Source organism: Macaca fascicularis, chromosome 2 (assembly GCF_037993035.2).
Source record: "Macaca fascicularis isolate 582-1 chromosome 2, T2T-MFA8v1.1".
NCBI lineage: Eukaryota > Metazoa > Chordata > Mammalia > Primates > Cercopithecidae > Macaca > Macaca fascicularis.
Window position 1 is genome coordinate 169,085,578 of NC_088376.1, and position 12,284 is coordinate 169,097,861.

Consider the following 12,284-nt stretch of genomic DNA (forward strand, 5'->3'; position numbering starts at 1 on the left):
CCAAGGCGGGCGGATCACGAGGTCAAGAGTTCGAGACCAGCCTGAACAACATGGTGAAACCCCGTCTCTATTAAGAACACAACAATTAGCCAGGTGAGGTGGCAGGCGCCTGTAATCCCAGCTACTCAGGAGGCTGAGGCAGGACAATCACTCGAACTCAGGAGGCGGAGGTTGCAGTGAACCAAGATCACACCACTGCACTCCAGACTCCATCTCAAAAAAAAAAAAAAAAAAAAAAAGTTTATGTTGAAATCCCAACCCCAATGTGATGGTATTCAGAGGTGGGGCCTTTGGAAGGTAATTTAGATCATGAGGGTGGAGTCCTGGTGAGTGGGATTCATGCCCTTATAAAAGAGATTCCAGGGTACTCTCTACCCCTTTCCACCATGTGGAGATACAAAAAGATAACAGGAGTCTGTGACCAGGGAGAGGGCCCCTACTAGAACCCAACCATGCTGGCTCCCTCATCTCAGACTTCCAGCCTCCAGAACTGTGAAAAATAAATTTCTTTTGTTTTAAGCCACCCAGTCTATGGTGTTTTGTTATAGCAGCTTGAACTAAGACACTCCCAAGAGGAAAGACACAGCCAACTGCTAGTCTTTCTCCTCCAGACTTAAAATTTCTCATCCATAAAACAGGCTGAATAAGATGCTGAATACTTTCCCTTTTGGCAGATTTAGAATGGTTCTAGGAGTTATCTGCGATCCCGCAATGGAGATGGGACAACATGGGCTCTCTTTTTTGTTGTTACTTTTGAGACAGAGTCTCACTCTGTTGCCCAGACTGGAGAGCAGCGGCACGACCTCGGCTCACTGCAACCTCCGCCTCCCGGGTTCAAATGATTTTCCAACCTCAGCCTCCCAAGTAGCTGGGACTACATGCACGTGCCACCACACCTGGCTAATTTTTGTATATTTAGTAGAGATGGGATTTTGCCACATTGGCCAGGCTGGTCTCGAACTCCTGACCTCAGGTGATCCACCCGCCTCGGCCTCCCAAAGTGCTGGGATTATAGGCGTGAGCCAGCGCAGCTGATGGCAGCTGCTAATCTTTCTTTTCCAGGCCTAAAATCTCTCATGCATAAAATAGGTTGAATAAGCTGCTGCATACCTTCCCTTTTGGCAGATTTAGAATGGTTCTGGGAGATATCTGGGGATCCTGCAAAAGAGATGGGACAACATGGGCTCTCTTAATGTGGGAATCTGTAAACAGCTGCAGGAACTAGAAACTACAGGCATGCTTTCTGTATATTACAATCAGTTGTTGAGAAATTTTTAAATGCTGAAGATGCCAAAGCCCTTCTTCCAGATTTTGAGCCAGAGGTTGCAAACTAGGCACCCCTACATTTTGTTTGGCTAGCAGAATATTGTTTAAAAATTGACCCAGCATTTAAAAATGGTGAAATTTCACCTGAAAACCCAGATTTTTGGCTTCTCCTGAAAGACTGAACTATCTGGCAGCACTGGAGCCACAGCAGCAATTAGCTGGAGGTGAGTAGCGGCTGTCCCATTGAGATGGGCACCTGTTCTCTAGTTTGATCATCTCTACCCCTCACATTAGGGTGACCATTTAACTCGGCCAGCACTTTTGAGAATAAAAGGTAGGGGGGAGGTGGCAGAGTGCTGTGTATTGACACCTGAACTAGGGGCATGAAGCAGGATTCTCAGGAGGAATAAGAGTGCACGATTACACTAAATCACATTGCTTACGCTGGGCTTGTTTCATTCTTTGCCCACTGTTATTTGGGTTTTGTGCTCACGAATCAGGGGACCTTGTGAAGAAGCAAGGAAAGAAAAGGTGTAAAATTAGTAAGAGACACAAAGGTTGAAAAGAAAGTGAAGAGATTAAAAAGGATATTAAAATGAATGCCAATTATACCAAACTTGTAGGTAGAGGCAGAGCCTTGCTGGTGGCTGGCTCAGCATGGAAGTTTGACCCTCCAGGCTCCCTGCCCTACACAGCACTGTCAGTTTTAATAAGCTGTAATCCCATAGTTACAAGCAAGACTAATCAAACTGCAGAGAGCAGCCTGTTCCTAATCAGGAAGGCACAGGGTAATCATTTAACTCTGTGGTTTCTTACTGAGCTCCAAGCTGCCTCTACAGAAAAAACATCCTGGATAAGATAGTTGCTTTCCACTCTAGCCTTGACCCTTTGATGGTCTTTGATTGAAATTTCTATTAAAATGCTTTCATTACACAAGTTTTGGTTTAAAACTGTTTTAGAATATTTTCCCTTTATTCCAAGGAGTAACAAAATAAACCTCCCCCAAAATACATAAGAAACCTCAGATTCCAGTTGATTACCTGAGTCCACTTGAACTAATCACAGTACCCAAACATTTCAACACCATTCAGGGTGTGGTTACACTCCCAAACTGGGAAGGGGGGTAGAAATTTCAGGATGTGGAATGGCAACCCATGTTGAGCACCTACAAATACCAGCATGGTACCATGGGGCATGTGCTAGTGCTAGCTATTCACTACTGGAAAAGCTGAAGCCAAGGCCAAGTTGCAGCAAAGCTCCTAAAGCACCCAATACCCCAAGGCCAGGAGGCCCCTCTATGCAGTCCCTGATTCTCTTAGCCCCCTCAACCCAGAAGTCAGTCAAAATAAGAATTTATTTAGTACAGTGGATAACCATTGAGTTTAAGTTAGGTGGAGCTAGAGTCTACCTGGGAGCTGAGTAGTCGCCTTTAGGCCCTTAGGCAAACTATTTAACTTTCCCGAAATATCTGGTGGGCACTCAGGCAGGCTATTCAACTCTCTTAAAATTCAGTTCTTAAATAGTTGGCTTCAGCTTTTCCAGTAGGGAGTAACTAGCACTAGCACATGTAGCCCATAGGACAATAGCAACACCTCACAGCCATGCTCTAAGAGTCAATAGTTATATATGAAAAGCATTTACCAAGATGCCTGGCACATTTAAGATACTCCATAGATTGTGATTATTATTTTTATTATGTGCTAGCACGGCCCTAAGGCTCGTAATTATATAACTTAAAGAGGGAAGTGATATGGCTTGGATGTTTGTCCCCTCCAAATCTCATGGTGAAATGTAATCCCCAGTGTTGAAGGTGGGGCCGGGTGGGAGGTATCTGGGTACATCCCTCATGAATGGCTTAACACCATCTCCTTGGTGATGACTGCAATCTCCCTCAGTTCACATGAGATCTGGTTGTTTGAGTCTGGGATCTCCCCATTCTCCCACCATGTGACACACCAGCTTCCCCTTTGCCTTCTACCCCAATTGTAAGTTTCCTGAAGCCCTCACCAGGAGCAGATGCTGGCGCCATGCTTCCTGTACAGCCTGTAGAACTGTGAGCCAAATAAACCTCTTTCCCTTATAAATTACCCAGCCTCTGGTATTTCTTTATAGAAACACAAGAACAGACTAATACAGATAGATAAGGGAATATTCATAATGTATATAATTGAATAGCTCCTTTTTGGATTTTACATTTATCATAGATGTTCTCAAAACAATGAACACAGATAAACATTTTTTTCTTCCAATGAGAAATCTCTAGAACATTTCTGGTATTACAGAAATTTAATATTTTGTTTAACAGACTTACTACATTTACAGAAAGCCAAACACAGTACATTTTTTAAATTAAAAATGTTTTATTTGCTATTGCCTTTAACAGATTTGCTACAATAAAGGAAAGGAATATTTTTCTTAAACGTGCTAATAAGAAAAAGACCCAGGAAACTGAACAATATTGGACACAGTTTTCAGTGTTTTGGACATAAATAAACTCATGAATTTCATATGGATTCCGGAATATTTACCACTACTCCCCTAACGATGCATTTAGCATTGAACAAAAATATGAACATTTGAACAAGTCCAATCTAACACGTTTCAAAACAATCAGATCCTTGGAAAACTGTTTTCCGTAAGTACCCCTTGCCATTCATGGAAGAGTTATGAGGATGCCCATGAATTTATTCATAGACGTTCCCATACTACGAAAAAGAAAACCATATAGATGGGTAATATAATTTGACTATTTGTCCCAGCCCAAATCTCAGGTTGAAATGTAATCCCCAATGCTGGAGGTGGGGCCTGGTGGGAGGTGTTTGGAGCACAAAGGTGGATCCCTGATGAATGGCTTGGGCCATCCCCTTGCTGATAAGTGACTTCTTGCTCTGAGTCTTGTTCCTGCTTTTGTCATGTGATGTGCCTGCTCCCCCTTCACATTCTGCCATGATTGTAAGCTTCCTGAGGCCTCCCCAGAAACCAAGCAGATGCCAGTACCATGCTTCCTATAAAGCCTGCAGAGCTGTGAACCAATTAAACCTCTTTTCTTTACAGATTACCCAGTCTCAGGTATTTCTTTATAGCAATCCAAGAACGGCCTAATATAATGGGCTCCCAACAAATAAAACATACAGCAGACACAAAATAATTAGAAACAATATTGAGTAATGCCCACTAAATTTTGAACAGCAAAATATAGCACAGAAGTATAAAACAAATGTATTTCTTACCCCTACAAAAAAAAGGGGCATCTTTTTGGTTTTGTTATTGCTGTTTGTATAAAAACTATGGTGTGTGCATGTGGGTGTATGTGTATTCCTTAAAGAAAACTTGAAAAACATAGAGATAACTTAGAAAGAATCACCTTCCCCTACCAGCCTCAGGATCTCCTGATACCAATTCAATAACCGTTTAAAAACCCACAGGCCAAACCTCTCTTTAGGCTCTCAGATATCCCTACTGTTGCCTGTCTCCCAGGATGACAATTAGGGCTATTAAGGTTATGACTCTAATCTAAAACTTTTTGTTCTTCAAATTTTAGAGCTAGACAGTATCTTAAAAGTTCATTCATTCCTATCCATTATGCCTGTCCCTATTTATTCAGCAGGAAACAGCCATGGAGAAGTTAAGTGAATTGCCCAGGAGTCATATCTGAAGAGGATGGAGACTATCTTCTAATCGTTAGGCCAGGCGGGGCTCTGTCTAAGTGAACACATTGAGAATGAATCTTCACAAGAGATAGGGCTTCAGTTATTACGTAGTTAGACTATTAATGAGCCTGGAAGGCAGATCACAATGGATCTGCACAACCAGATGAAAGCAGCTGGGCAAACTTTTGGCTCCTAACAGGCAATTACATTGGCTCTAAAAAGAAGCTACAAATAGGCCATGTGGTCAAATGGAGGAGTGTGACCTGGGACAGATGATCACAGGAGCAATGTTCAAGCCCGCCCCACATTCCAGGGATATCCGAGCCCGGTTAAGTCACAAGAGTCATTTCTGATTGGCTGCACTGCCAGGGCAGGGTAGAAGACAAAAGTATCCAAAAGAGTCTCCTGAGAGTATGAAGGTGAACTAAAGGAAACCCTCAAACAAGCCAGATTTCTTCTCAAATCAACAGGCATATGTCCAGAGGCCATGCGTCTCATACCATTTCCCTTCAAGCCTCCATCCCATTCACTGGTCCCTCAGAATCTTGTCACTCCCACTTCAAGGTGGTGCCCTCACAGCTAAAGCTTTTGTCTTTGACTAAATGAATCTCTATCAACTAAAAGAATTAGTCTAGAAGTTTAAAAGGTCACAGTTCAATTCTCTCTGTTCAATCCAGGTCATTTAAGTCTTTAGAAGAAATCTCTTCACCCTCATGTGGGCAGTTTGGTACAAATATTCTTTACTTTAGCAGACCTTATATCAAAATATAAACAACTAAGGCTCAGATTATTTCTTCTTCATGTCTTCCCATCTTACAACACTGATACAGGCTCAGTGTGAAGAGTGAGACTTGTATTTGCAAGATCTCAAGATGCTTGCCTGTGGATGAGCTCTTTCAGCTGTGCCAGTTTGTCATTTTTTAGTGCCTCCCGGATGGAATGGAAAAACCCAAAGTAGTGTTCAAAGTTGTGCATCATAAGCAGGACTCCGGCCAGCAGCTCATTGGTCACCAGCAGATGGTGGATGTATGCCCGAGTGTGATTCTTACAGCAGTAACAGGAACATCCTCTCACCAGCGGGTTAAAGTCCTCCTGGTACCTAAGACAGAAGTCACAGTGACATTCCAGAAAGTACGGAACACAAGAAATCCACAACCTCAGCTATCTATTCTGCTGGTAAAGTTACCAGTGGTTAATAACATCACCAGCAAATGTTCAGTGCTGTGCACCTGCTTAAAATGGCAATAAGGTTAAAAGTGAACAAAGAGCTGGATGCGGTGGCTCACTCCTGTAATCCCAGCATTTCGGGAGGCCGGGACAGGCGGATCACGAGGTCAGGAGTTCAAGACCAGCCTGGCCAATATGGCGAAACCCCATCTCTACTAAAAATACAAAAATTAGCCAGGCATGGTGGTGCGTGTCTGTAGTCCCAGCTACTCGGGAGGCTGAGGCAGGAGAATCACTTGAACCCGGAAGGCAGAGGTGGTGAGCTGAGATCACACCATTGCACTCCAGCCTGGACAACAGATCGAGACTCCGTCCCAAAAAAGAAAAAAAAAGTTAACAAAGAACACAATGAGTCAGGGAGACCCTGGAGGTTTTCTCTGACTGATGCAAACTCCGAGTCTGGGGTTACGAAGGAGCATCAGAATAAATTCATGTGGTCGCTCACTCATGTTGACTACTACTAATCACATTGTAAAGGCACATAATGTTAGGAAACACATGTAAGTGTTTGACACTTAGGAGAGAAGTGAGTGACACTTCTTTCCCACTTACCACCAGAATTATTATCAAAAGACATGGTAGACTTCTACTTACACAGCTTTTTGCAGTTTACCAAACGCTTTCACATATATTGTCTCATTTAACCTTCACATTCATTCTTAGAGATAACCATTTTTATTGTCATTCTACAGAAGAAGATTACTATGGGGGTTGAGAGGGAGGGCCTGGAGCTACCCTGCATGAACTTGATTCCTGGCTTCACAACTCACTTGGGCAAGTCACAGTCACTTAACAACTCTCTGTGACTTATTTCTCATCCATGAACCAAAGGTAATAACAGTGCCTATCTCAGACAGTTGTTACAAAGATGAAATGAATTAGTACAGTGAAAGAACTTGAACACTGCTGGGCACGTACTAAGCCTAGGCACTGCATAGATGTTAACTTTTTTTTTTTTGAGACAGGGTCTTGCTCTGTCACCCAGGCTGGAGTGCAGTGGTATAATCATAGCACACTGCAGTCTCGGACTCCTGGGTTCAAGCAACCTTGCATCTCAGCCTCCCACCACGCCCAGATAATCTGTTTTAGAGAAAAGGTTTTGCTATGTTGTTCAGGCTGGTCTTGAACTCCTGGGCTCAAGTGATCCTCCATCCTCAGCCTCCCAAAAGTGCTGGGATTACAGATGTGAGCTACCATGCCTGGTCAGGTGTTACCTTTAATCAACTATTAAAAATAAGTAGATTGAGGTCAGGAGTTCAAGCCCAGCCTGGCCAACATGGTGAAACCCTGTCTCTACTGAAAATACAAAAATTAGCCAGGCATGGTGGTGCATGCCTGTAATACCAGCTACTTGGAAGGCTGAGGCAGGAGAATCGCCTGAACCCAGGAGGCGGAGGTTGTAGTGAGCCAAGATCATGCCACTGCACTCTGGCCTAGGCAACAGCGCGAGACTGTTGCAAAAAAAAAAAAAAAAAAGTGAATTGACCAGACCAAAGTCACACAGTCAAGAGCAGTGCTAGAATTTGTCTACAAATCACAAAAACTGAAAGTCTAGTGCCAATAATAATAGTATAATTTCCAATTAAATCTATAACATGAAGGGAATTTTAGTAGTAACCATTTATATTACCCTAAAAATTTAAAAACATAAATAAATCATTTGAGAGTCAGTGGATGACAGAAAAAAAAAAAAAGGATAAAAGAAAAGAAAGACAAAAGCAAATCTATCTCCTTGGTTATTTTTTAAGAAGTCAAATGTGGTAGACATTACCATTTCTGACCTACAATTAAAGAAGTCCCAACAGAATATGAGTAAGAACAAGGATTTTCACATTCTTTCATGAACTCTCAAGTCTGTACTATCACTAGATAGATATAAATAAGTCACAAGCCATAGGATTTCCCTTTACATAAGACAAAAAACCCACCCTAGTACTAAAGTGAGTGCATCAGACTCAAAGAAAAATCACTCACTGGTTCACTGATGATTACCACTTTTGACCAAATACAAAAATTACAAGACACAGGTTCAGTATCCCTAATCTGAAAATCTAAAAAGGGAAATGCTCCAAAATTCAGAACTTTTTGAGCACTAACATGATGCTCAAAGGAACTGCTCATTGGAGTATTTCAGATTTCAGATGACGGATGCTCAGCCAGGTAAGTATAATGCAAATGTTCTAAAATAAAACAACAACAACAACAATAAATCAAAGAAATCTGAAACACTTCTGGTTCCAAGCATTTTGAAGAAGGGATATTCAATTCAATCTGTATCTTAATTTGTTCTTTATAGAGATAAATATTTTATGTAAGATTTATAGCCTGTATCTAACAAAGATGTTAGGCACCCTACAATTTAAAAGTTTGTTGTGTTTTATCTTGAAATCCTTATTATGCTCTAAAGGAATAAAAGACAGCAAACAATGGATTTGGTCTAATCTTTCTGTCAGCTTTTCTAAAGCAATCATTACCTGGCTCTAGTCTTCTGACAAGACAAAGTCTACAAATTCATCTGCAGAAAATAAAGAGATTTTTTGAAACTGAATTTGAGAAGGTCTAAATAATACCCAACTATTAATATTTTATGAAATCATAAATTGAGAATAGTCCCATAAACTTTTAAAACAGACTAAAATTCAGAAATCAGAAAGTAAAATCTAAACCTTTAAAAATTTCTTACATTTTTTCCTTCAGATTAATTTCAAATGATGTTATTTCTTGGTTGCAACCAGTTATTTCCATTTTCTTTATTTGATCCACACATTTTATTTCTTCTTGTGTTCCATTTTGTTGTAATACTGAAGGACAAACCAATAAAAAGCCTTGAATGATGATCAGATAAGAAGTGGCCACTGGAAGCACTTTATTTTAGTTATTATTACATGATCTTTGACTCTGTAATTTCACTCCTGAGAATTTATCCTAAGGAAATCACACAAGAAATGAAAAACAGCAATATGCTCCAAGACGGTCACTGTCCTCTTATCTACAATACCAAAACGATTTAGAGATTCAATAATATTTAAGCAAATTATAGTTACAAATATATAACATACAATCTTACCATCAAGAAATAATTTAAAAAATGGTTGGTGGCCAGGCGTGATGGCTCATGCCTGTAATCCCAAAACTTTGGGAGGCTAAGGCAGGAGGATTGCGTGAGGTCAGGAGTACATGACCAGCCTGGGCAACATAGCAAGACCCCATCTCTATTTAATAATAAATAAATAAACCAACAAAAGTTAACAGTTGGTTGTGTGTGTGTGTGTGTGGTGGGGTTATCACTATCCCTTATCACAATGTACATGCAAATAAATTGGGCTTCGAATTACCTATATTCCAAATAGATTGAAGTAGAACATGGTTTTAATGTATGTATTCTATGTGGAGACTCTGGCCCTCTGGGGAACCCAGACTATCCAGAATTAAATGGCAACCTGAATTGTTCCCTTCAACTTCCTGCTTTAAGAAGAAACATTCCTTGCACTGCAAAAGAAACACCAGCTACTCTACAAAAAGCCAACTGCCTGAAACAGGGACAAGTAGTTAAGGAGTATTTTGGGAACAAATGATAACAAATCTCAGTGTTGGTCCCCGGAGAAGGACAGGTGGTCTTAGGAGGGTAATTTTATCAAGGTCAAAGGAATGAGAGAAGCAACCTGAGCACTGGGCACAGAGCTGTCATAATTTTGTTCTCATAAATTTGCATGCTGATGTGGGAAACCATAACGAAGCCTTCAGCTGGCTGCAGTGTCTCATACCTGTAATCCCAGCACCTTGGGAGGCTCAGGCGGGAGGGTCGCCTGAGGTCAGGAGTGCACAACCAGCCTGGGCAACACAGCAAGACCCTGTCTCTGCAAAAATTTAAAAATTGGCCAAGCATGGTGGCATGCACCTGTAGTCCCAGCCTACAAGGTGGCATGCACCTCCTAGTACTCGGGAGGCTGAGGTGGGAGGATGGCTTGTGCCCATTAAAGTTAAACAAATTAAACTTTACCAAGCAGTTCAAAGGTTTTCTTATAATTTCCATCACAATTCACTCTGAATGTTCTTTTTTCAGGAGTTCGAGGCTGTAGCGAGCCATAATCACACCACTGCACTCCAGCCTGGGCAACAGAGTGAGACCCTATTTCTGAAAAAAATTTTTTTAAGCTCTGACATTTTGGAAAACTCTTGTCATTTGGGAGAACTGGTGTCAAGTAATTTCTTTGGAATTCTCAGTATGTAAGTGGCAAAGTACTTTAATTTACCACACACACACAGTTAACAATACTTTGTTTAAACATTCAAACTATTTTCTTTTTCCTAATCATGAAGAAACTTGGCTTTCTCTGGCCAAAAATGACCTTGTTCATTACAGAGAAGTCAAATCAGGTTCTTTTTAGAGCTTTGCATATTCCTGGTACTGAATGACTAACAGTTACCTCTATTCTGGTGGAAATAATTCAGTTTGTAAATGCAGATGTGAAAATTTATAGTGTTAATGGTATACCTAGCCACATACATTATGTTCTGGTCTGTCTAAAAGGACAGTAAAATTGATCTCCTATATATTTAAGAATTTGATCAACTTGATTTATTTTGTTTCCAGAATAATTCTATTTAGATTAATGGTTAAGCTGCTTCATAAAAGTATAACATCTGAATGAAATTTAGTTACCCGTGAGGAATAAAAATGAACTTTTAAGGAAGTTTTGGGTCCTATTTAAAATTTAAGGTTGACGTGGTTAAGGAAAAGTTCCAAAGACGGCAGGAAAAGGAAAGGAAAGGCCATTTCTCAAGGTCAGAGGGAAGACCACACGGAGACACTCTCCTGAAAACCCACTTCAAGCAACTCTAGCCCAAAGTCGATATCCCAGCTCCTTTTGTACCTCCAGTTAAGTGTTAGAATCTGAAACTGACTTTCTTAACTTCTGGAAAACTAAAGAATAAAAGAAAATGGCAGTCCTTCAAAGCAACATTAGCAGAGGAAAACAGCTTTCAAAGCCTGGCGTATTAAAAAAAATAAATAAATAAAAGAAAAACCACCAAAATGCAAGAAGTAACACTAGGATCAGAGGATCATGAGTCTCCCTGTATTTTAATAGTATAAGGTTTGCAAAGAAAAGACAAAAACTCTTTTGTGAGAAAATAAGTTAACTTTAACCAAGCAGTTCAAAGGTTTTCTTATGATTTTCATCACAATTCACTCTGAATGTTCTTTTTTCAGGTTGTTAACAGAGGAGGTTTTGTTTTTCTTGGTTCTGTTCACTATAAAATCACATCCTAATATTGATGAGCAACATGTATAGTATTAAGTACCTGGATTTGTGTGCCAACATGCCAGGGCACACAGATAAGAAACAAAGATGTAGTTTTTTAAAACACTGGCTTTATATATACATATTTCTGTCTTGTGACTCAAGCCAAAAATTAATAGGAAATGGAAGAAACTTAAGGATAAGAGATAAACTTCAAAAGACTTACGTATCTCTTCGGGATTCAGCTGGTAATCAAAACTGAAAGTCAGGGCACCTCCCCGCTCTGTTACTTGATAAGGGAAAAAACTCTCAAATAAGTCCACTCCTCTTTCAATACACTTGAGCACCTCATCTGGCCGACCAATACCAGATATGAGCCTGTAAAAGTAACAATAAGAACAGTGACATGAGGACGATGCAAGGAAGGAAATCAGAAAGTCCTTTTAATGGACAAGGCACCAAAAAAAAAAATAATAATAATGAAAAACACCAATCACGGTTAGAGCGGCAGGCAGTAGACAGAAACATGTAGTTTGGCTTTGGAGCCAGAAAAACTGGGGCTTGAATACTAGCTCTGTCATTTATGTATTTGCTGTGTCACTTTGGAAAGATTACTTAACTTCTCTGAGTTTTAGTTTTCTAATCTTAAAAACAAGAGCAAATAATATATACCCCCACAGAATCGTTCCGAGAATTAATGAGATATTTGAGAAAGCACATAGTATAGTTTCTTTTTTCTTTTGAGAGGGATTCTCACTCTTGTTGCCCAGGCTGAATGCAATGGCACAATCTCAGCTCACTGAAACCTCTGCCTCCCAGGAGCAATTCTCCTGCCTCAGCCTCCCTAGTAGCTGGGATTACAGGCACCTGCCACCATACCTAGCCAATTTTTGTATTT

The 12,284-nt window shown here is 40.5% G+C and overlaps 1 protein-coding gene across 6 annotated transcripts in view; it reads right to left on the bottom strand.

Moving 5' to 3' along the window:
• Positions 1-3,606: 3,606 nt before the first annotated feature.
• Positions 3,607-12,284, bottom strand: part of QTRT2 (queuine tRNA-ribosyltransferase accessory subunit 2) — a 32,455-nt gene continuing 23,777 nt past the window's right edge. For 4 of the 6 annotated variants that reach the window (XM_015446399.3, XM_005548105.4, XM_045385471.3 and 1 more), the window contains 3 exons: positions 11,613-11,764; positions 8,827-8,944; positions 3,607-6,015 (listed from right to left, as the gene is read on the bottom strand). In XM_015446399.3, the coding sequence (XP_015301885.1) occupies positions 5,784-6,015; positions 8,827-8,944; positions 11,613-11,764 (502 nt within the window). In that variant the 3' untranslated portion in view covers positions 3,607-5,783. Of the gene's footprint in view, positions 6,016-8,826; positions 9,069-11,612; positions 11,765-12,284 lie in introns of all 6 variants that reach the window. The other 2 variants (XR_012431692.1, XR_012431691.1) reach the window with 1 other exon arrangement.